At 52.1% G+C, this 22,270-nt stretch overlaps 1 protein-coding gene across 3 annotated transcripts; it reads right to left on the bottom strand.

The window, feature by feature from the left end:
- Positions 1–1,785: 1,785 nt before the first annotated feature.
- MTHFSD (methenyltetrahydrofolate synthetase domain containing) lies at positions 1,786–20,727 on the bottom strand. Of its 3 annotated transcripts, XM_082863104.1 has the most exons (8): positions 20,717–20,727; positions 17,333–17,436; positions 16,506–16,619; positions 14,326–14,439; positions 11,483–11,573; positions 8,422–8,534; positions 8,085–8,210; positions 1,786–2,352 (listed from the first exon to the last, which is right to left on the bottom strand). In XM_082863104.1, exons 2-8 carry the CDS (start codon positions 17,393–17,395, stop codon positions 1,876–1,878), a joined length of 1,098 nt encoding a protein of 365 aa, XP_082719230.1. In that variant the 5' UTR covers positions 17,396–17,436; positions 20,717–20,727; the 3' UTR covers positions 1,786–1,875. The 3 variants fall into 3 exon arrangements, with proteins under 3 accessions (XP_082719230.1, XP_082719231.1, XP_082719232.1); XM_082863105.1 differs by lacking the exons at positions 16,506–16,619; positions 20,717–20,727 and adding an exon at positions 16,652–16,765 and having other exon boundaries at positions 17,333–17,956; XM_082863106.1 differs by lacking the exons at positions 16,506–16,619; positions 20,717–20,727 and adding an exon at positions 16,652–16,726 and having other exon boundaries at positions 17,333–17,956.
- Positions 20,728–22,270: the final 1,543 nt, after the last annotated feature.

Here is a 22,270-nt window from a genome sequence, read left to right as displayed (position 1 = left end):
CGGATGGGGGGGAGGCGCGCAGGTGACACATCTGGAGGGCTTGTATTTCAGGCCCTTGGTCCTAGTTTCCCTCATACTAACCTACTGTCCACAAATATAAAAAAATGATGAATGCATTCAGATCATCTGTGTATCAATACATCTGGATTATTTCGGCTGAAAGTGACAGAAAACCCAGCACTCTGGCTCAACCCGGAGGGATCATCCCTGATGGGCACAACTCAACAGTCTAAGGTGCTGGCGCCAGACTCGCCAGACACCGGCCCCCAGGGCTGAGGCCCGGACCCAGCCTCCCCCTTGGCTCTGACGGAGCCCTTCCCATTTGCATTGCTCCTGAGTTGCTGTCTATCAGCAGGTGGTTCTCACGGCTGGGGCTGGGGCACAGTGGGGAGTAAAGGCAGGGACAGACTCACTTCCTGCCCTCCTGTAGCACTACTCCAACGGTAGCAAGTCAACGACAGAAACATCAACCAAAACTGACCAAGAACATGCCAAAGACAGGAGGCATTCTGGAACAAACGGGAAAACCAACCGGAACGGAGCAGAGTTCAGATATCAGGTCGCTACTCTGGACTGGGCGGTCAGTCAGCCTGGGATGGCCAAGCTGAACACAAGTGACAAAACGAAACCAGCCAAGGGACAGGGGTTGGGCAGAGAAAGAGTGAGCCCAGAGGCCCTGCGGCCTGGACTGCCCTGTGTTAAGATATTCTACCCCCAGTCTTGCTCATGTCAATGTGGAGTCCGCATCTAACCGAGCAAATCTAAGGATCGATTCTCTTTCCAAAGTCTCCACCGCATTTTCACCGTAAAACCAACGAGAAAATGCTTTTTCAAAGGGAGACTGAGAGCCTTGAGAACCGTATCTTCAAAGTGCAGGCAAGGCCTGCCCCTTGAGGCATAATAATGGGTTTAAAACATGCTCAGTAAGACCCTCTGGCGGAAAAATAAAAATGCCCCGTGCATATACATTTGAAAAAAAAATGAAATCTCCACTTAAATGCTTGACTTTTCACCCAGGATCACTGCAAAAGCACTTCCGTTTAGAAAGCCCAGTTCAGCCAAAATCCAGCTTGATTTCCAGGAACAGAGAAATGGAGGGAAAGAAAACATACGACAGCGGACAAATGAGTGTGTGAGCATGTGTCTGGCCTCGTCCGTGGCGTAGGCTGGGACAACTCATTGACAGCCAGGATTTCCTAGACACAGAGCTCCCTGCTGTTCAGGGGCAGCTGGCCGAGAGCAGAGGTGTTCACCCCGGGGGAGGAGCCTGGCTGGAAAGGTAAGGAGGGGACAGAGATGAGACCACACAGCCGAGGGTCCACGTCAGATTGGCCTCCATCTCCGACACCAGGACTGAGGTGTGACAAGCAGTCTGTACCCAGGGGACTGAACCACCTGGCTTCTGCGAGCTGAGCGCATCTTTTCCCTTCTAGCAGTGCCAGGCCTAGGAGCCAGGAACACAAGGATGTCTTCTGGTTCTGAGCCGCCATGCCTCTGCAGCTGGTCCTCTGTCCACCTTCTCTTAATCTCCCACACCTCTCAAGTTCAAAACACAGACTCCCCTAAATTGCAGTCAGCATTTACTCCAACTTGTTTATTGCCCACTCAGTCCCCTAAACCAAGACACCAGCAGGGCTGAGACATCCAGCAGGCTGAAGGCGCAGTATAAGCCAAAGCCTGAACATGGACCTTTCTGCCTTCAGAAGATGGGAAGTATATTACGGCTGACTTCCCTGCTCCTCAGGAGACACCAGGCAGCAGCTGAAGCTCTGACTTCCGGGAGAGGACTGAACTCAAGGCAGCTCGTGCAGCACAGCTCCACCACATCCCGCTGTGCCGGGCTCTGAAGTTCGCCGGGGCCGGAGCGGGATGTTGTCACGGGTCAGGGTGCGGCTCTCCAGTGCGGCCGCCTGCCGGGCCACTGGCCCCCTGATGCCTGGCCAGCGCCACCCTCACCGTGTTGGCGCCCAGACAGAAGCCCTGCAAGCGGGAGCTGGCCTGCCAGGCCTCGGCCGGGTCCCGGTAGTGGAGGAAGGCCCCGCGCTGCGGCCCCTGCCAAGTAAGCCGTGAGGGCGCCGCGCCCCGTGCGCTGAGGGCTCGCTTCAGCTCACTCACCCGGGCGTCCCGGGGGAGGTTCCCAACGTAAACAGTGCTGGAAGGCACATCGTCCCCCTGCAAGGAGCCCGATTCCAGCGAGGGCAGCTCCCGCGGGCTTCTGACGGTGCTCAGGGCGGCCCGGGCACGCGGCAGGCCCCGGTGTGTATCCCGAAGGGTGACGTCCTTCCCGGCCTGCTCCTCTCGGCAACGCAGGCTTCTGAGGACTGGCATTTTCCCCATCATCTCACAGCTGATCTGAAAAAGCAAGGCAGTTCCAGCTATTCTTGAGGTGTCCAAAAGGGACCATGACTTGGTGACAAGGGAGGAGAAAGCAGTCACGCAGGGGCCTCTGCCCCACATGCTCGTGGAAGCCTCCGTCCACTCAGGCCAGCCATCTCCATCTGCCACTCTGCGTCTGCCAGACAGGCCGTGGCCGCTGCAGGAACCGGACGGCTTTCTCCATCTTCCTGGGGGCCCAGAGGGCAGCCAACCACGGCTTCCTGCGCAGAAGGCGAAGAGCTAGGGGCTTCCCCGGCGGCCCAGTGGTTGGGACTTGGCCTTCCAAGGCAGGGGGTGTGGATGTGACATGCCTCACCGCCAAAAAACCAAAACATAAAAGAGAAGCAATACTGTAACAAATTCAATAAAGACTTTAAGTTCACATCAAAAAAGAAAAATCTTAAAAGAAAAAAGAAGGGGAGGAGCTAAGATCACTGGTATGAGGGTTACAGGGTCACAGATGGCAACCGCCCTGGGGACCCCAGGAATAATGGGGCGGTTTCTGCTTCCACACCCGTCTCCTCCCCAACCTACGCCTTTGGGTGGGATAAGGTCTTTAATGGGGCCGTGGGGCTCTCCTTCTCAGCCTCCCCCCAGCCCCCACCTCGCACCCCTTAATTAAGGGCCAAACCCATCCAGACCTCCGGGAAAAAGCACAGACAAGGCGAATGTGAAACAGAATGCTACATGGAGAACACTTTCTAGCAAAGGGTGATCAGGCTACAAAATAACGAATCCCACATACAATGTTACATCTCAAAGAGAAAGACTTTTACACAAAAGACATTTTGGCTTTTTGGTCAAATTGATCAGCAAGTGTTTCCTGAGCACCCATGGCAATGGCGGTGACAGAAGCGCCCCAATACTCGAGGTGAAGCCTGAACAGGACACCCACGGCTCCGTCCTGTGGGGCAGGGGCACTGGGGGCTGAGCCTGGGGCAGAAGTGCTTCACGTGTCTTAAGGAATCCCAAGGCAGAAATGAAACAGAAAGCCATGCTTAGTTCTTTTCAATAATTCATTCTTTAGAGATGGTTTCTGTCTTCTGTTTGGGGCACAAAGCATGTAAATCATCAGTCACCAGGAATTCCCTGGCAGTCCAGTGGTTAGGACTCCATGATTCCACCGCTGAGGGCATGGGTTCAATCCCTGGTTGGGGAACTAAGATCCCACACAGCTGTGCAGCGTGGCAGGAAAAAAAAAAAACAATCAGTCACCAAGAGGCAAGCAATGGTCCAAACACGGGCTTCCCACAGGTGTGGGTCCATCAAAACACAGATCAGCACACAAGGTGGACAGATGTAACTTTTCTACAAAAATAGTTCAACTAGCACCAGTGTTCTCAATATATTCAGAAGCCTATGTAACTTAGGGCAATGGTTCTTATCCTTGTTGGGGTGTCAGGGACCCTGGAGAGAAGCTGGGGTTCCCTCCCAAGAAAGGCTCCACCACAATTCTCTGTACAATTTCCCAGCACCTGTTCCCGGACCTACAAACCGCAAGAGGCACACAGGTCCCAGGCTGAGAATCAACGGATCAGAGTAAGATGTAAAGAAACACGAACACCTAAGCACGGCACGCACCTTCTCGCAAACCTGCAGGCTGCTAACCCTCACCAACTTCGTCCTGGCCGTCTCTCCCAGTGCTGTGCAGGTGATGCTCTCCCCCGCAGCAAAGCCCTGCGTGGGGGTCAGAGCTCTCCCCAGCCAGATGCTGCCCTTGTCCTGGCACAGCCAAGTCAGGAGCCTTGCGGGGGCACCCGACCACTCGGGTCTTCAGAACAGAGCACACTCTTGGCGCAAATGAGAACTCCCTCCTTCTCATGTTTCCCATTGTTCAGATACAAAGAGAGAAACAAAAACCACGTCTATGCCTCGGAGACACCCACAAGACGGAGCCACTCTTCCTGATCAAAGGGAATCTTCCTCCACTTGACCCTCTGCCATCTCCTGAACTGACTCATCTGCAGGTGGTTAAACTCACAGACCAGTCCTCCAGAGGCTCCAGTTCCCAAAGAATCCCAAGACAATGCGAGTCTGGCCAACCCAACTCCCTGCCACGTCCCTCTTCTGCCTTCTTAAGGAGTTCACATTCTTGCATTCTTTCAAAGTACCTAGCAGCAGACTTAAACTGGTCATAATTAGATTCTTGGGGACTTCTTAAGTTACTGGATCTAGCATTGAGAAAGAATGATCAAATTTAAAACTGTAATTACAATCAGAGAAAAAGCGTGACTATGTCCTTGTATGAGAGAACCAAACGTTACCCCAGTCCAAGCACCAGCAGCGGGAGCCACCAGGCCACACCTCCTGGGAAACACCGTGCATCCGCTGGGCCCACTGTGGCCAGATGAGCACCCCTGAAGTGCCCAGTGGACCCACAGGGCTGCCTCAGGCAGAGGTGCGTGTTCTCATGAAGCCTGACCCACGGGGTGAGGCTCCACGCTCAGGCAGCAGACATCCACCCTAAAACGTGTGTGAAGCAAACACGCATCCTTCTGCGCACGTCCCCGGGAGCTACCTGATCCCAAGCTGGCGCACATACAAGCTGCAATCAGCTGCAGGGTAAGGAAAGCCTTCCAGCACACACTGTGAACTGAGCCCACAGCACCGCCACGCTGGCGAACACCAAGGCATCTTTGGAAACAGACACAGAAACGCGAGGCTTTTATGTAAAACTGCTCGTCCTGAGAGCGGTGTGTTCTTTGGAACAACAAAGCCCCCTCTCCACGCCACTCCCACCCCGCGAGCTCTAAAGGACAAACCTCCCTGACCATGAGGGGGCCTCTGCCACTTTCCCAGCCATTTGCCACCTATGTGCTCCTCACGGGATGGCGTAGGTTGATGGCGGCCCTGCAGCCGACAGGCTTCTGAGAGCCGAGTGGACGGGCTGGACACCCACACGGGACCCACACTGCGGCTCTATTTTTCCTGGCTGGCAATTAGGAACATTTGTTAGGTTTTGTCTATTTGCCATGTGAAATGGAAGATTTTGCTTGTTAATCAAGCAAAAAAATGTATGCCCTTCTGTAACTAATCATACCATTTAAAAAGCAAGTGTAAAGCAAGACTGATTTTTGCTGTGCGCTACGATCCCTTTTTTGCTGAAGCATGCAGACGGCAGTCATTTCTAAATATATGTTCCCTTTAGAGATTAAATTAAACCTGTCCCCTAGAAATGCTCGCTAAGCCCATTACAATCAGAAATCTGACTCTCGACGCATCTGCTGCCAGCCCAAGAAGAAGACACTTGGCTCTGACCTCCCTCCGCCACACGCCGGGGCTACACTCGGGGATAAACTGCTTTTCTTTCTGGTTCTCACTTCACTTGACCAGAAGATAAGGTGCTGGGGAGGGATGATCTCATTCTGTAACGCCAGGATGTGCTGCAGCAGCTGCTGGCAAAGTTAAACAGAAACGTCAGAAGTATTTCTAATGAGAACTACAACCTCCATGAAAATCACGTCAGCCCCTTGCAAGACTTAGGAGGTGGGTCGAGGAGACCCACTGTCTGAAGTGACTGGAGCTGGAGACAGAGTCCATATCAGATCAGTCTGTTGGCTGGGGCAGTACTCACACTTCTTGAGGAGCTGGAGCAAAGGCTGGAAAATCAAATGCTGTACAGTCTCTGTGTATTAAGAATGAGTTAAAAAAAAGCATCACATTTGGTACCTATTTCAAAACATTGCATCTGGGAGGGCTACAGTGTTTAGAAAAAAAGGGGATTCCAATGATAAAGACAAGAGGCAAATTCCTAGAGTCTGATCCCTACATGACGAGTCTCTGGGTAGAGCATCACAGAAGGATTTACCGGTATGTGCCAAACAAAGAGCCACCCTGAAACAGCACTATAACCCAGCACTGAACTGCCCCCACCACCTCCTCAAATCTTCAGTGCAGGGCTTCCCTGGTGGCGCAGCGGTTGAGAGTCCGCCTGCCGATGCAGGGGACGCGGGTTCGTGCCCCGGTCCGGGAAGATCCCACACGCCGCGGAGCGGCTGGGCCCGTGAGCCATGGCCGCTGAGCCTGCGCGTCCGGAGCCTGTGCTCCGCAATGGGAGAGGCCACAGCAGTGAGAGGCCCGCGTACCGCAAAAAACAAACAAACAAAAATCTTCAGTGGAATTAGGGACTTTGTCCCCAAAGTCAATGAAAACACACTCTGGCTGCACACACAGCAAGGCCAAGACAGAAACCCCAGGGGCTGGAGAGAGCCCTTGCCTTCACAGGACCCATCGCTCTGCATTGCAGAACTGAGAACGCAGGACCCAAAGTAAGAAATGGCCTTTTACAAGCTAGGGACTCTTGCCAAGGCCTCACTAAGCATTAGCATCCTTCGGGAAGAGGATGAACAAGCCGACATCCCGATGAGCAGGCTGACACGTCTTAGGAAGCTGTGGTTGAATTTCGTTTCCTTTCATCTCAGAGGGATTATATTCATCTAACACAGCTGATAACCTAATTTGTTGCTTTCTTTGTATTTTTCTTGTTAAAATCTGCAGACTGTAACCACGGCTATTCTCCAAGGCAACCAACTCTCTCTCCCCGGAGAGGCCCCCAGAATCCTCCCAGCCTGCGCTGCAGCTGGCCCTCAGCTATGAAGTGCTGGCCCCAGGGCACCTGCAGCCTCACTGTGCGCCCCTGTGATGTATCCTCCCCAGACCGCGTGCTCACCTCTCAGCACAGCCACCTGGCTCGCACGGCCTGTATGCCAGTCGCCATTCAAAGGGAGGCTGTGGGCCTGAATTCTGGGGAAGCCCAAGTTCTAACTGTCCCGAGAGACGCTTTCATAGTCATGAAGGAAGCTGCGCCTTCTCCCCGGTGCTCAGGGTGCACGTGGACGGTCCCACACCCCAGCTCAGGGTCTCATATGCTCCCCTCTGTTCTCCTCAGGGGCTCTCCTGGCAGGAGCGCGGGCATCTGTGGGGAAGCCCTCAGGGCGTGGTGAGAGAACAGGGCTCATCCTCAGAGGGGAGGTGGATGCTGCTGACTCCCCTGCCCCCAGGAAGGAGGCCTTCCAGCTCTGGATGACTCAGGTTTAAGGAATGTGAAACAGGGACAAACATGCTAAGCTGACCAGGAGTTTCAATGCAAACAGAGCACAACTTCTCCCGTTTTCTCAGTAATTCTGGCTATTTACCAGCAGATGGCATCAAAACCCACAGGTTGGCTTCTGGGGTCAAACTCCAATTGCAGACCACTCTGCGGTCCATGCCACTGCCTGTTCTGGAGATGCAAGTCACCACGGCATCAGCTTATGAAGGCTTTGGGTACTGCCTCCTACCCAATTCGGTTCTGCATGGAGATGCAGACGGCAGTAAGAAAATCTGGGTTTGCAAAAGGACAGACTGATGATTAGGACCATGCAGAGCTTGGACGGCAGAAGACAGTTCTTAGCAGTGAAAGCCAGCGGGCAAACAGACTCAAGGCATCAGCTCTCCTAGTTGAGTTGGTCACGTCCCGCTGCCTAGAGCTGGTGTCGTGTAGAGACCTTGAACCCTGCCTGCTCGTCAGAACCAGAAGGTTTGCAAAGTAGATGCTCCAGCCCATGCTTGGAGACTGTGATCCAGAAGCAGAAATGTTCAGAAACTCTTGGGTGACTCTAACGCACAGCCATGCAAGCCTGGGGACAGCCGCCATGCCAGACAGAGAACGCAGGGAAAGAGGAGGTGCCTATAAGCCACGGGCCTCGCTCCACAGCACGGTGACCCACCTTGGACCACATGATTCCTGTTGGCTTGGGGCGCTCACACCCCGTGGTGATGACTCGAGTCGGAGTGAGAATATAGTCCACGGTGAGGTCGTGATCCTCAAGGAGTGTTTCAGGTATGTCGACAACCTGGTCAAACAGAAGCAGGTGAAGAAGCTGACAGGGATACGGCCCCAGCTGTGTTGGCTGCACCACTGGGTGGAAGTGTGATGTCCCCCAAACCCATCACGGGCAAGGCCGAGCTGCCACACCAAGCGAATCCAGCCTGGCTGAGTGACGCCATGCCCGACACGGCATGGAGTGAAGGCGGAGACCCTGCTGGCCTGTTCCCAGGAAGCACCTGGCAGTCGTGGACGATGGTGACCACTGGCGTCCCCTGGCTGACCGCTCCCATCGACACCATCATGGCGTATTCAAGGTCGGCATAGCCTTCTCCCTTCCCAATTCTCCAGCCTAAGAACAACACAGAGAATCAATGTCTCTGTGGGGTCTGGGGAACCACGCAGGATTACGTTTCTCATCGTGGACTCAGGCGTTACAGAGGAAGAGCCACACACAGCGGTTCACACACAGCGAAGTGAGCGTGGAGCCTTCTCAGCACAGACCTCTCCTTTACCAAGGAAACTGCGCTTGCATTTATGGGAGCTTTACGTCTACAAGTAGTGAAACAGTAGTTTTTAAAAACACTAAGGACAAATTCCTACTAAAGGCAAATCTTTTTCATCACGGAGCGAAAGCAGGAAGTCTAAATCAGGGACGTGGCTGTGAGACAGCACAGCCTTGCCTTGTAAAAGCACTACGGACTCACCCAGCGCAGCCCCACAGCTTGGAAGGAGGCGGCTGAAGCAGCACTAGTGCTATTTGCAAATTCACAAATGCGGCACAAGAAAAGGATTCATCCTCTGAGGCTGAAGGACAAGCGAAGCAGGAGAACAGAACGCAGGACAGCGGACAGGGGACGTTAGCACGCTGCCAGCTCCCCGCCGAGTCCAGCTACTCTGCTCGGCAGGACGCCCAGGCCAGCCGGGAGCTCTGACTTCTGTGTAACGTCAGCATCGTCAGCAAGCGTGTACGCACCACCACTCACGCGTCCTGTAAGATTCAGACCTGACTGAGCTCCTCTTACAATGAAAAGCCTTCAACCGTGCACACTAAGAAGCAAGAGGAAGACAATTCAATAGCAGAACAGCAAAGGGTGCAAAGAGTCCAGAGAGAGACGGGCGGACGGATGGTGAACACAGGAGAAACGTTCAAGCTCCCCCAAACCAGACGCAAATGAAGAGGTGACTCAAATACCACTGTTCACTGTCAGACGCTAAACTGAGGTGGGATAATTCTAGTTATTAACAGAAGAGGGAGAGAGGCACGCAGAGGGGTGGGGATGTGAGGTGGGCACACTTTCTGGTGGGTAATTTGGCAACATCCATCAGGATTTAAAAACCCTTTGGTCCAGCAATTCCTCTCCTAGGAATCACCCCACAGATGGTCCTCAAAAGTACCCCTAGAGCATACGATAAGACGACACCTCATTCTGGCGGTATTTGCAAGGGAAAGACCGAAACAAACACTGGAGGTAACTTAAATGTGTATCAGTCAGGTCTGATGAACAGGAGGCGGCTGAGCTCTGTGCTGACGGGCAGAGCCCTTGGAGACACAGACGCAGCAGCAGCAGGGCACAGCGCACTGTCAGTGCGGAAACAGAACCAGGATGAACGTGCAGCCCACACACAGAACACTCGAGATGCCTGCATCTCACACCACACAAGCTGATACTTCTGTGGGCATCAGGGGACAGGCAGAGGGAAAGTGGCCAGGCAACGCTTTCTGTGCTATCCACCTTTTTTAAACACATGCATGGTGATTTTGTTGTTTTAATTAGGGGTTTATCTAAACAGTGACAGTTACAAAACATTGTTTTCTTTTTCATACATCCTGGATTAAAAAAGAAAACTCCTGACGTCCTTTTAAAAGAAGAAATCTTTGCTAACTTCCCATTGCCAAAAGAGTACAGCCCAGTTCCCGGCATCTGGCCTCTGGTCTCTGGAAGGACAGCCCCAGACACTAGAGGGCCGTGCTAGGTGACCACGGCACTCCCTCTCCCTGTCCTGCCCCGCCTGCCTCGAACACACCTGGCACGCAGGAGCCAACCCTCAGGCCTCTTCTGAGGTCACCCTGCTCCAAGCTGGCGAGTCCCTCCTCTGAGCCCGCCTACGTCCACCCCGGCTTCTGTTTCCAGCACTGAGCACGTCGTATTGTAGCTCAGTTCTCATGTCTGCTCCACCCACCCACCGAGGACCCACAGCAGAGTCCACTCAGTGCCGGCCTGGCATGTGGCACACAGTGGGCACACGTGTGCTCACGTGTACCTGTCCCTGAGGACACAGGTAAAGCATCTATCTGTAACTGTGAATACAAGGAAAACAAGGAATAAAGACCTGTAACATCTCACTCCTAAGCATCTCACACAGTAGCTCAGAGCAGGAGCTGGGAAAAGAGTAAGTTTAAGGTGATGGTATTAAAGGCCGACACTTAAAACACGACGCCCAGGGTTCAGAACGAATGATTCAGAGCACTGCTCGCCAACTGTTTATTCGGAACCTCTACTGAAGGAAGAACTTGGCTTTGGCCGACTAACTTCCAAAGGGAGACCTGAGGATGAGCATCTCAGGACATTCTGTTGGCGGGAAGGGAGGAGAGAGAAGGCTTTCCTAGTGAGGGTGGGGGTCCCAACCACACCACACGAGCTCAGCTCTGCAATGTGCTCATCCTGCCGCAGAATCAGCAGCTCGTTTCCAACAGCACCCAGCTGGGCCTGCGGCAGAGCAGGGCAGAGAGGAAGAGGCCCTAGGGAACCCCAGAGACGAGTCCTGAGGGCGGCTCAGCCCAGGGCAGAGGCTGGCATAGTGACCCACCTTGTCCCTGCTCACAGGCGTGCGGGGTGAAGCTCCAGGCCTCAGAGGCAGGCTCAGGACACCCCGCACTGTCCCGGAGGCTACTGCTTCACAACAAAAAAGAGCTTCAGAACCCAACGTTTCTCCACTTACTGGAGGCTCTCCAAAAACAACTATTTACTGACGCACTGCAAATAAGTTCAGCTCCAGTTCCAGTTAACTTAAGAACAGAGGGGAAATCTTTCACCACCTGAAGAGAGATTATCTCACTTTATTTTTCCTGTTATGAAAAGTGAAAATGCTGTAAAGGTGTTGAGTGGGACTGAGAGTGGGAGGGACCGAGTTAATTCTTCAAAATGAGTGATAGACGCAGTGGTTATGCAGGCCAGGCACGCGTCCAGAAAGCTGAAATCACTCACCATCAACGTCTGAAAGGCGACCGGAGCGCTGGGGGAACAGCAGGCTGCAGGGTAAGTGGTCACATCCGAGAGTTTCTGTTCTTAATCTTACCTTTTTCAGAAACAGCCACGGACCCCACGACCACTAAGTCCACAAGGACCCTGGAATCCAAGCCCACGGGAGTGCTGTAGTTCCTCACGCCCTGCGGACAGACACGCGGCCTGAAAGCTCCCTGGCACAGAGGCCACCTGTCTCATAACCCACGGGGAGATGCACTCAGGGTCTGAACAGCCTCCCGAGGGAAGCAAGCACGTGCACCACCCCACAGCAAACACGCAGCATCACGGAAGCAGCAGCTCAGGAAAACCATGGATCAGAACCATTTTAAGACAATTCCCCACAATTCTTCCCCAGGAAAGACATCAGGAGGAACTGATAGCACAATGACTAGGATATTCATTTCATAATGTTCAACAAATCACTTTCCTCCAAGAGGCAGGAGAGCCCAGTGATTAGAATACAGGCTCGGGAGTCACAAGGAACTGGGTCCAGATCCCTCTCCTCTGTGGCCTCTACAGGAGGAAACTCTCTGAGCTTCAGTCTCTTCCTCTGTAAGACAGGGATGCCAGCCCTGCCTCGTCCGACATGTTGGAATGAAGTGACAGAGCGCAGGTAAAGCGTCTAGCATGTAAGACATGGCCATTAAGCGTGTGTGACATATTAGTTCACTGTGAAACACTGGAGGCCTCGCTCTGCGTGAACAGCTGGTCACTCCTAACGTTAATTATTCAACCGAAGAGCACCCAAAGCACACCCACTTATGCTGACTGACGGAGGCCTGGTGCAAAGCACAGGGAGGCTCCTGTGGCCATGATTCTGATAACGGGCGACAGGGGAATCTCGGAAACCAGAGGATGCTGCCCGGCCCAGTACCCGGCAGCAGCGGTCGCTGGATGTGGTACGGTGCCCAGTCGACAAGCACGTGACAAGTCCCTATAGGATCGGTACCATGATTGGGGCCTCCCAGCCATCAAACCGCAGTCATCGGCCCGCAGTGCCCACCGCAGGAAAGCGTGTCTTTCGTTAAGCTCACAGCGGCCACGCAGGCAGGTCTCTTGCCCACGGCCCATGTCCTCAAGCCTGTTTCAGGGCGCTTGGTGCCTGGCAGCCTTGGGGAGCACGCACCTGCCTGGGGTTTTCTGTGTGGTAACCTGTCAGGCCCCCTCTTCTCTCGGGGGCTCAGCCTCACCTGCTCAGTCTGACCAGACACAGCGTGAGCAACCAGGAGTCACCCTGACTCTCCAAGATCCTGTTCTATTCAACCAAGAGTCACCGGATGGGCAGAGGGACTTATGAGGCAGTTAACAGACCTTTCTGCCTGCCCCCAGGGGTGGTTACCAGAACACTCCTGAGTCAGAGTAAATACAAAGACCAGGATGGCACACACAGGTGGCTGGGGTGTGGCCGTGGCAGGGGGCTGAGGGACAGACTCAGAGTCTTATCTGCCAAGAAGTAAGCCTACATCACAGTCTCCTACAGTGACACGCACGGTGGCGGCATTTCACCACTAAGCTTTGGCAACCTAAATAATAATCGTACTAAACTTGCATCTGCGTTAGACTGGCTTTAAGAGTCTCTCTTTCTCCTTTGCCATTTTTCCTCTGCCACAAAGAAAACAAAAATCTTCGGTTTTTTCTACCCGCGCTCTGTCATTCTGAGGTTCATGGCCCTGGATCTCTGATTTCCATCCGGTATCTCATGATATGACAGAGCCCAAACACAGTTCAATCTGTGCGCAAGCTCAGTTGTGAGAGCTGGTCTGGCTTTACCCTGGCCAGGACCAGCCAGTGCCGGCACCTCACAGGGCCTCCTGGCAACGAGCCCCATGTCGGTCACCCTTCGGAGGGGAGTGGGATGCTGTTAAGGGTGACACAGACCACTACACCAGCACCACGGCCATGTCTGACCTGGACCTCAATACGTGGAAAGGGGCTGCTCTCACTGTCCGGAACCTACCAATTATAACAGATCACATTCCCTGCCAGCTCGCGGAAGTATGGGCTCAGATCTGTGGCCACAACTGCCAACTGCAAAGGATCACGGGGTGGGCACTTTGAACATTGACCAGAACCAGGGTTATCTCTTATTTTTCTGCATTTATTTTCCCTTTGTTCTTTTTCCTACATGTATTTTATTATCTTACTTTATTATATATATTTTTGTATGCCACATCAAATTCTATTTTTGCAATAAGACAGGTTATCAATAAATAACGATAAAGCATTCACTTTTTATACACTAGACTTAAGTGGAAAATCCCTTTTTAAAAGGAATATCTTGATGCCCTGTTTCTTCTTCCCACCGGATTAGGAATCAAATGACCTGGGGTCAACTCTAGAACTCTGAAAAGTCACCAGATTCTATTTCTTCACCTCTAAAATACTAGACAAATTCCATTGTAAGGCAGTCTAATGTGACATTTACACACTGCTTTTATGGCATCGTGAGGTAGTGAAGAAAATCATACTGCTAAATCACTAAAGCCATTATTACTTTAGCACTTGCTGAGGCAATTTCCAATTGAACATATTTTGGAAATTCTACCCCGTGTCCCCATTTGCTCTGGTGGCATCTGAGAAAATGCTACAGGGCACTGAACAGCATCAAAAGTTAACACCAGAGGGCGTCAGAGTACTGGAAAACTGGCTTTCCCTTTTCTTAATTAACGGGGGAATTTACTATTTCTCAGCTTAGTGCAAGAGAAAAACCGAGTTACAGGCAGTTTTTCTGCTTGGCTCCTGTAATGACGAGATTGCTGAACACTTAACATCACTCTTCACTTGGCTCCGTTAAACACAGATTTCAGCTCTGGCGCATTTACACTGTTCTAACTCACCAGAAGCCACGGCTGAGAACGGCTCTTCCCTGTGGCCGGTGTTGCTTTTCACACTTACCTGAGAGGTGGCACATTTTCTCAAGATGTCTTTAGTTGCCCCAGGGGGTGGTGTGATCTTATTAAACAACCCCGTTCTCAGTCGTGGTGTTGGAACCAACAATGTTTTTTTGCTCTTTTAAAAGAAAAGACAATCAATAAATTACAAAATTTAAGATGGGAACTTTCTTCTGTATACTTTTAGCATTTCAGGAACAGAAGCAAGTTACTATTACCTGTATTTTGGGGTGTGTGCCAAGGAGATGAGTTGTTTTGCAAACCCAAGTGAATAATACAGGGGGGCCCATTTTACTTAGAGCAGCTGCACTACCCCGCCTCAGAATAAAGGGGCAGGGGGTTTGTAAAACTCGCTGACTCAACTCTACTTGCCATTCACAATGCTTACAGGTGAAAATGACAATGCAAATCCTGACGACCTTCCTGGGCCTTCTGCTCCCAGCATTAAGCACTATCCAGGTACAGGGATGTTTTATCTCGAAGCTGGCATTACACAGCCACATTAAAAACATTACCCCGTCAAGCACTTATATCTAGTTTGCTGCTCAATGAATCACAGTCTGAAAGATCAGCGCTCATTACAATTAGTATTTTATATTGACCTGTGTTGATAACCGTCTTCTTCTATTTAGTTCTCAAATACCTACTGCAAGCCCCAGGGCAGGGGTTTGCAAAGTGGGGGCCCCTGGCCAGCAGCATCAGCAGCCCCTGGACACCTGTCAGAAGTGATCAGAAGCCCTGTGGGGCCCAGCAACCTGCTTTAACAAGCCCAGCCGGTAATCCTGATACACAAGAAAGTTGGAGAAACAAGGCCCAAGGACACCGCTGCAGAGTATTCAGGGGTGGGCCATGAGGCAATCATAAAATTTACAAACTCTTTCATGTAAAAAATCACATGTTTTACTTTTTGTGCAGGAGATGACAGCCTGAGACCAACAAAAGACCTATAAAAACACAGTTTGGCTTATTAAAAAAAGGTTTTCAACCCCGAGAAGAGTATTTCAGCAAAAGTAACGAGTACGTGCTACTCTCCTTTTGAGTGTGACAGAGGTGGGTGGTTTTATTTGCAGTCTCCAGATCCTGGTATACTGCACACTACTCTGATCACCCCTCGGCTGTACACCAGAGTGCCCCGGGGAGCCCTGAGCCTCAGCAATTACAGTTCCACTCGAGCCTGACTCAGAAGCGGACACTGGCAAGAGTCTCCAGAGCTCCTCAGGGGTGCTGACTTACAGCCCGTGTGCTCAGGCCCAGGGATCTCAAAGCTCCATCAGGGCGTTTGCTATGAACAGGTCCTAGAACCCAATGAAGGTCTGGGGTCAAGCCTGGGAAGCTGTGCCCCCAGGTGTGATCTGCAGCCGTAGGCGTCGCGCTGCCCCTGCCTGCCGAGGTATGCACTTTCCCACACAGGATGAAAGGCGCCCGCAGAGTGAGGATTCTCAGGAGTTGTAGGGAAACTGAGTCACCACCCGAGGCCTGGTGGCATACAGCAGAATCCCACAGACCCCGCACTGCCACACGCAGCACTATACTCACTGTAAACGGTGTTTTGTTTCGGCAAAACATCATCATCCATTACTTTAAATGAGTGATGTTATCTGAATTTTACTGCTTTTATAGTTTTGTCTATATGTAATTTACATGTTTACTTTGGTTTTACAGTCACATAAGATCCTGAGCCTTATAATTTATAGCAAGTTTTATGTTTATACTTATTAAATTATAATACATTGAAGCAACCCTGGGGGAATTTTTCTTCTTGAAAAGGGGCCTATTATATCTACGTTAAGAAACACTGTTCTAATTCATATATTTCGGGGACTCATTTCTCAGATCTCTTACTCATGGGTTATCAAGTTTCGAAGAATTATAGTATTACAAATGTAGCAGATGAAATATATTGTAATCGTTCGCTTCTGGAGAGGTACATTAGAATTGGGATGCCTCAAAGTCATGGTTTCAAAGTCTTTTCTCTTTTATTTCAGAGATGTTCAGGACTTCTAGACCGACAGACAAGGGAAGAGCTCTGGACCGTCCTGGAAAAAACAACTCCAAGGACACATTCTGCACTGGAGGGAGTCAGAAGCACCATCCTTCCAAATGTGGGACTGTGCACCTTTGCCAGCCCCCTGGGGAAGGTGGGCCGCTCAGTAGCCTGGGCTCAGGCTCAGGGAATGGGATTACCTGCAGCGCCAGCAGCCGGACGCCTTCCAGCGGTTTATCGGGGTCCACTTTAACCTCCTGCGTTCTGGCAAAAACCGCGAGGTCTTTGATGTTTTGGCAAGCCAGATAAGAGCCCTGGTTAGGCAGATAGACAGAGGTGCACTTACGTTGAGGACGAAGAAGCGGGCATTTTTCTGGGGTGCGTCAGGGTTGACTTTAATGGTTCTGGCCATTTTGAACGCCTGCAAACGTGGGAAATGCTCAGCGGCCCGAGAAGCACCCTGTTTTTAAATGCAAGTGCACGTCACCAAGACGCCACCACCCTGGGCCACCCTCAGCCTGATGCTCCAGCATCTCCCCCAGACAGGCGCGGGGGCCGATTCTGAGACCAGGTCTGGGGTCACCCGAGAAATGTCTAAGGAAGCAGCCAGGTAGAAAGGGCTGAGAAGCCAGCCTCGCTGGCTGGGGCTCCCTCTCAGAGCACATCACTCCTTAGGAACCAACTGTGTGAAAAGGCACCACAACCATCGAATGCTTCCAGCCAGGAGAAATATTTCACTCTGTACCAAACGGGGAACAGTAGCCTTAGCACCTCCTCATGGCAAGATGCGATCCACCCACCAACCCTGCACAGAAAGGCAAGAGGTGCTCGAGAGTGAAGGTTAAGTAACATGATGAAGGACACCTCAAAGCATAAAAACACCCCGGCCAGCTGGTTCAGATTTCACACCACTCGCTGTTCACCGAGTTCAAATCCGCCGTGAAGCAGGAAGGTAACTGCATTACCACTGTTACTCATTCAGGGGTATCCTGCTTTCACTGTGAATGCTCCAGGAATGCTTCAGTACCTTGAAGTTGGGAATCCTGTGATGAACAGGCCGCGGAAAATCAGCTAGATTTCGTGCCTCCATGTAGTCCCAAATCTGCTCACGAATGTCCTGTTTGGAAACACCTATGGCAGTAAAGGGTGTGACTGATAAACCCACAGACAGGAAGCCCACAGCGCAGCAGTCCCAGGGCCCAGCGCTCGCCCGCTCCCGCTGCACCCCCAGCTCTGCCCCGCCAGACAGAACCTAGGGCTTCTGATCCCTACGTCGAAAAACTAGGGTCAGTGATAAGTGTTTCCACCTCACTAAACTGCTATAGTCCAAACACAGTGTAAATTCAACGTAACCCAAGTGCTAATTAAGCTAGTTCTAGGAACCTGTAGCGGCGGGAGGACAAACGCAAGCCAAGCCACGGGCCCAAGCATTCCTAACCCCTCACGCGGAGACGCCAGTTCGGCTCAGTTAGGTCTCTGTGATCTCAGTCTCAGTCTATCGGTCTTGAGACGGCTGTGATTACTTCACTCCTGCTGTAAGTCCTGCTCGCTTCTCTTAGACCTAAGTGACTCGTAACCCAGCTACTATTCTGGATTACCAACTACAACCCCCTTTATTGCGGGACTCTTTATTCCAGACCTCGCTTTGGTAATGGACTTTTAGGCAACGAATATTCCTTAAGGACGTGACTGGGAAAGTCCTAAGAAAATCCACACCAACCACGTGCCCCTCCTGGAATGGAGAACCATGAAAAGCATTTTCCAGTTAAGCAGGAAAAAATAAAATCAGCACATGCATATAAACAATTTTAAAACAGTCACTGAATTTTTGTTTTCCTTTGTCCGAAAGGATATCCCTGCACTCATACAGAAGGCTGTTTCAAATCCCTTTGGTGTGACGGGGCACCCCTCACCCAGGCAGGAAACAGGCAGGTCCAACCTCTCGAGTCCTCAGTCTCCCCTGCTGCAGTGGAGGCTGCTCAGAAGTGACACCAGGGAGCAGCCAGAGAGCTGGGAGCCGCCACCCTGGGGGGCGGGGCGTGGCTGGCAGCCGGCTTCTAGCCATAAACATTTAGCAATTGTGTGGCTTTGAGTCTCGTGAATCAATTACATTGTAAAAGCTTAATTCTTTTGTAAATGGAGCTTTAAAACATACAAAGGCATCTATAATGAAGAGCCTCTCTCCTCACGGCCTGCTGAGTACCAGGTCCCTTCCCCCAAGGCAATCAGTGCACCTATTTGTTCTAGTGAATTCTTCCCCAGGCATCTCAGACTTCTCCCTGGAGACACTCCATTCTTGCCCTCATCCTCTTTCCCTAAGAGGGTGTGCTATACATGCAGCTACACATACTGCTTTCAACTCTGCTATTTACTTACTGTCCTGCAGACTGGTCCATACGGTATACAAAAGCACCCTCATCCTTTTCTGCTGCTGCCCAGTTTTCCACGATGGGGGCAGGTCAAATTTTACTCAAGACTGATGGGCAACAGGTGGTTTCCAACCTTGTTACTGATGTACGCCTTACAGCCCTTGCCCATTTTATAGCCATTTGTTAAACCCCTACGTGTAGTTTTAAGGTGTTCAGGGCCAGAACCAAAGGTTTCCACTGCTTATGCCCACAGGCTAGACACAGATTCCCCTGGAACAGCAGCCACGCCAGGCCCTTCACAACCAGGCCCCAGAGCCTCCTGGACTTCCTGCCAACACTGCTGGTGCCTCTTGACCCCGGCTGTGCTTCTGAACCACTGCAGAAATCAAGAATGCAGACTCGAGTGTACACGCATCTCCACGGACGCAGGCCAAGGCTACGCTACTGTTGGCCTGGGTAGGGCCATGCAGGCAGTTTCCAGCACTTGGCTTGTTCTTTCCCGCTGGGAGCTCTGCATTTGCTGGTCTCTGCTGGAAAGTCTGTTCTATGCCCTGTCCCTCAGGCAAACCCTCACTCTTCAAGGCCCAGCTTCGGCACCACCTCCAGAAGTCTCCCCTCCATGCTGTTCCAGTGCCCCGAGGATCCCTGGCACAGGGTGTGGAATGAGTTGCAAAGCTCTGCCGGCCACTTCAGCCTCATCTCCTGTCACTCTCACATCGAATTCAAAAAGTGGCCCAACCATGTCGGCCCCTAGCCCCACACACCTGTCCCCCTGTCTTTTTCAGGCCTTTGCACCTCCTCTCCTCCCCTCCCAGGTTCTCCCCTTCCTGTCCCTTCAGGCCTAGCTGAGATGCCACCTCCCCCAGAAAGTATTCTGAGTGCTGGGTCACAGACAGACGTCCCTCCTTTAGGACCCTCCCCCGTTGAGGAACCCAGAGCACGCTCACTGCTTGTTTTTTCCAACAGAAACCATTACATCGACACAACTATTAAAAGGCTACTATATTTATCACTTTCACTAACAACCCAGACATCCAATAACATCCCCAACACTGTGCACAGTGCTGTGTGGGACACAAGAGATGTAGGCATTGGGGCCCTTACTCCACAGTCAATAAATCACAAACATCCCAGTGACTCCCATTTAGAAAGCACTGGGCTAATCGCAAGGGGAGGGAGAGAATAAAAGGGCAGGTTCTTGCCCTTGGGAAGTTACCAAAACATGGGAAATAATTAGAATAATAAAAGGCGACATATATTAATGTGAGAAATGCATGAACCCTGTTCCGTAACTGCCCAACAGGTCAGCCTGGGTCTCGTTCCTTCTATCTCTAGCCCTGAGGTCACTCCTGGCATCTCCAAAGGTCTTTGTCACCATCCCACTGAACTATCGGCACCTGGTTACTGTGCTGTTTCCATGCTACCCGGACAGTAAGGGAGGAGGGGATTTATTCACGGTCGTCGAACCGGGCTTTAACAGACCCTGGGGCGCCAACGGCCTTGGTAACACCTTTGCCAGGCAATTCTGCAATGAACAACCAAAGCTCAGGGGCTCTGGGGCGAGCCTCCCCGAGGCCTAGGGAAGGGCCTGGGACAGCCTAGGTCTCGGAAACCATCCGTTAAGAGGTCTGTGACGCAGCACCCCAGCGTTTAGGTTAAACTGGCTTCCAGTCGTGCCCCCGCCAGCAGCTGTGAGCCTCCGTTTCTCCTGCTGTAAAGAGGACGTGATACGGGAGACCCATCTCTCGGGGACGCACGGACAGTACCACGCACCCAGAAGATGGCCTCCCTTCCTCTTCCCGCCTGCTCCACTGACAGTGTCGGGTATCCGGGTCCCAACCCGCCGCAGGTTCGACCCCGCACCCGGCTCCGACCCCTCTGAGACCCCGCCCGCCCCTCCACGTCCCGTCTGCCCAATCCCCGGGGACCCCTCCGCGTGCCCGCGCGTCTCCCACCGACTCCTCCGCGTCCCCGGCCCGTCTCTCAGCGGCCCCTCCGCCTCCCCGCCCGTCTCTCAGGTGGTCCCTCCGGCGGCCCCTCACCCGCCCTCGGCTCCATGGCGACGCCGTCAGTGCGCGACACCTCACCCAGCGGAGTCCGGCACGAAGTGACGACACCTGCGCGCGCCCTCCAAGCGCCTGCGCACTGGCCTGGGGTGGGGTTGGGGGCGGTGGCGTAGCCGCGGAGGCCTGGTGGGAACGTTCCGCGGCGCGCATGCGCATGCGGCTCCGCGGGCCTTGCGAAGGGAGGTGGGCGTGGGGCCTGAGGGTTTGTTCTCTGAGCAGGCCAAGCACAGAGGCCCTGCTCCGACGCGCGTTTGCCGGGCGCTGGGGAGCTACCGAGTGAACAACCCCTGGCCTGTCGGAGCCCACTGCCAATTCAAACACAGCTACCTCCTGTTCTATTCCCCAGAGGCCCCCTACTCCGGGAAGCCGGCCTGGATTGCTCCTCCATGCCGCGATCCCTCTCCTGTGAGACCCTACAAAAGTTAAATGCCACAGTTTATTTTTTGTTTCCTGACTTCCCCTGCATCATCTACACACACACACACACACACACCCCTCCTAAAGTGCTAAACAAATAATTCTAATAAAAAAGGCTGGCTCCCGAGAAGCTAGAAGATTCCCTTCCCCCTGGGGAGCCGCTCTGCTTCATTCGGTCCTTTACAGGCCCCCTAGGGCCTCCCTTGCTTATCGTCACCGTGAGACCCGGTGGTCACTTTCAGGCAGGATGGTGATTCCAAGTCTGGTGTATTCTCTGGGGCTCAGAACACACATCCCACAGTCTACAAATTCGGTGAAAAACATATAGCCTCCTCACCTCTTTCTCTCCCTGCCCTGTCCAAAAATCAAAGCCCTGTCTGCACCTCCCAGAGAGCAGTCGCTTCTTGCAGACTGATAATGAATCCTTTTACCCTACCGGGTTAATTAGGCTTGCAAGGTGGTGGTATAAGAAGCTAAAATTTCATAGACATTGAGTCGTGTGTTCAGAAGTCATGCCTTCGTGCATACGCTATTGACTGTGTATATATAGTTATGAAATTACATAAATGTATGTTTCCATATAGACTATTTTTATTTATATAGAAGTTTGTATTTTAACGTTTTAAGTTGACTCTAATTTCCAAGACGCTAACCCTAATCTTAAAGAGGCAGCAAATTAATGGGTTAAGAGATCCTGATTCTCTCACTTGTAGCTGAAAATTTGTGGTTACTTAAGATCTCTAAACCTAAGGTTCCTCCCCTGTAAAATGGTGATATTAACAGTACCTACCCCAAAAGAGGATTAAATGAGATGTCACAGGCAGAACATCTTGGCACACAGTATGCATGCGTTATATTTTCCCTTATTTATTAGGGAGGAAAGTCTTGGACAAGTCATACATTCGTTCAATAAACACTTCTTGTGTACTATTATGCCCCAAGGTACCCTGCAAGGCACTGGGGCTGCAGAGAGAAACAAGACAGAGTCACTAGCTGCCTGGAGAGGTAGGACATGTGTGGCAGACATGAAACTGCTAAACAAAAGTCAGCTCACCCATCTGCCTGGGCACAGGGAAGACTGAACTCCCTGCCCCAGAGGTGTGTTGGGGCCAC

This window comes from Leucopleurus acutus (assembly GCF_964270905.1).
Source record: "Leucopleurus acutus genome assembly, chromosome: 20".
Classification (NCBI taxonomy): Eukaryota; Metazoa; Chordata; class Mammalia; order Artiodactyla; family Delphinidae; genus Leucopleurus; species Leucopleurus acutus.
Note: the sequence above shows the minus strand (reverse complement) of the source record. Positions and strands in the feature narration are given on the sequence as shown.

Coding starts and splice junctions, on each gene's coding strand:
- MTHFSD (XM_082863104.1), bottom strand. CDS start 17,395: ATGGAGGCACGAAATCTAGCTGATTTTCCGCGGCCTGTTCATCACAGG. Junction 11,574..14,325: donor GAAAATGTGCCACCTCTCAG/GTAAGTGTGAAA, acceptor GTCTGTCCGCAG/GGCGTGAGGAACTACAGCAC. Junction 8,535..11,482: donor CGTGGCTGTTTCTGAAAAAG/GTAAGATTAAGA, acceptor TGTTGTTCTTAG/GCTGGAGAATTGGGAAGGGA.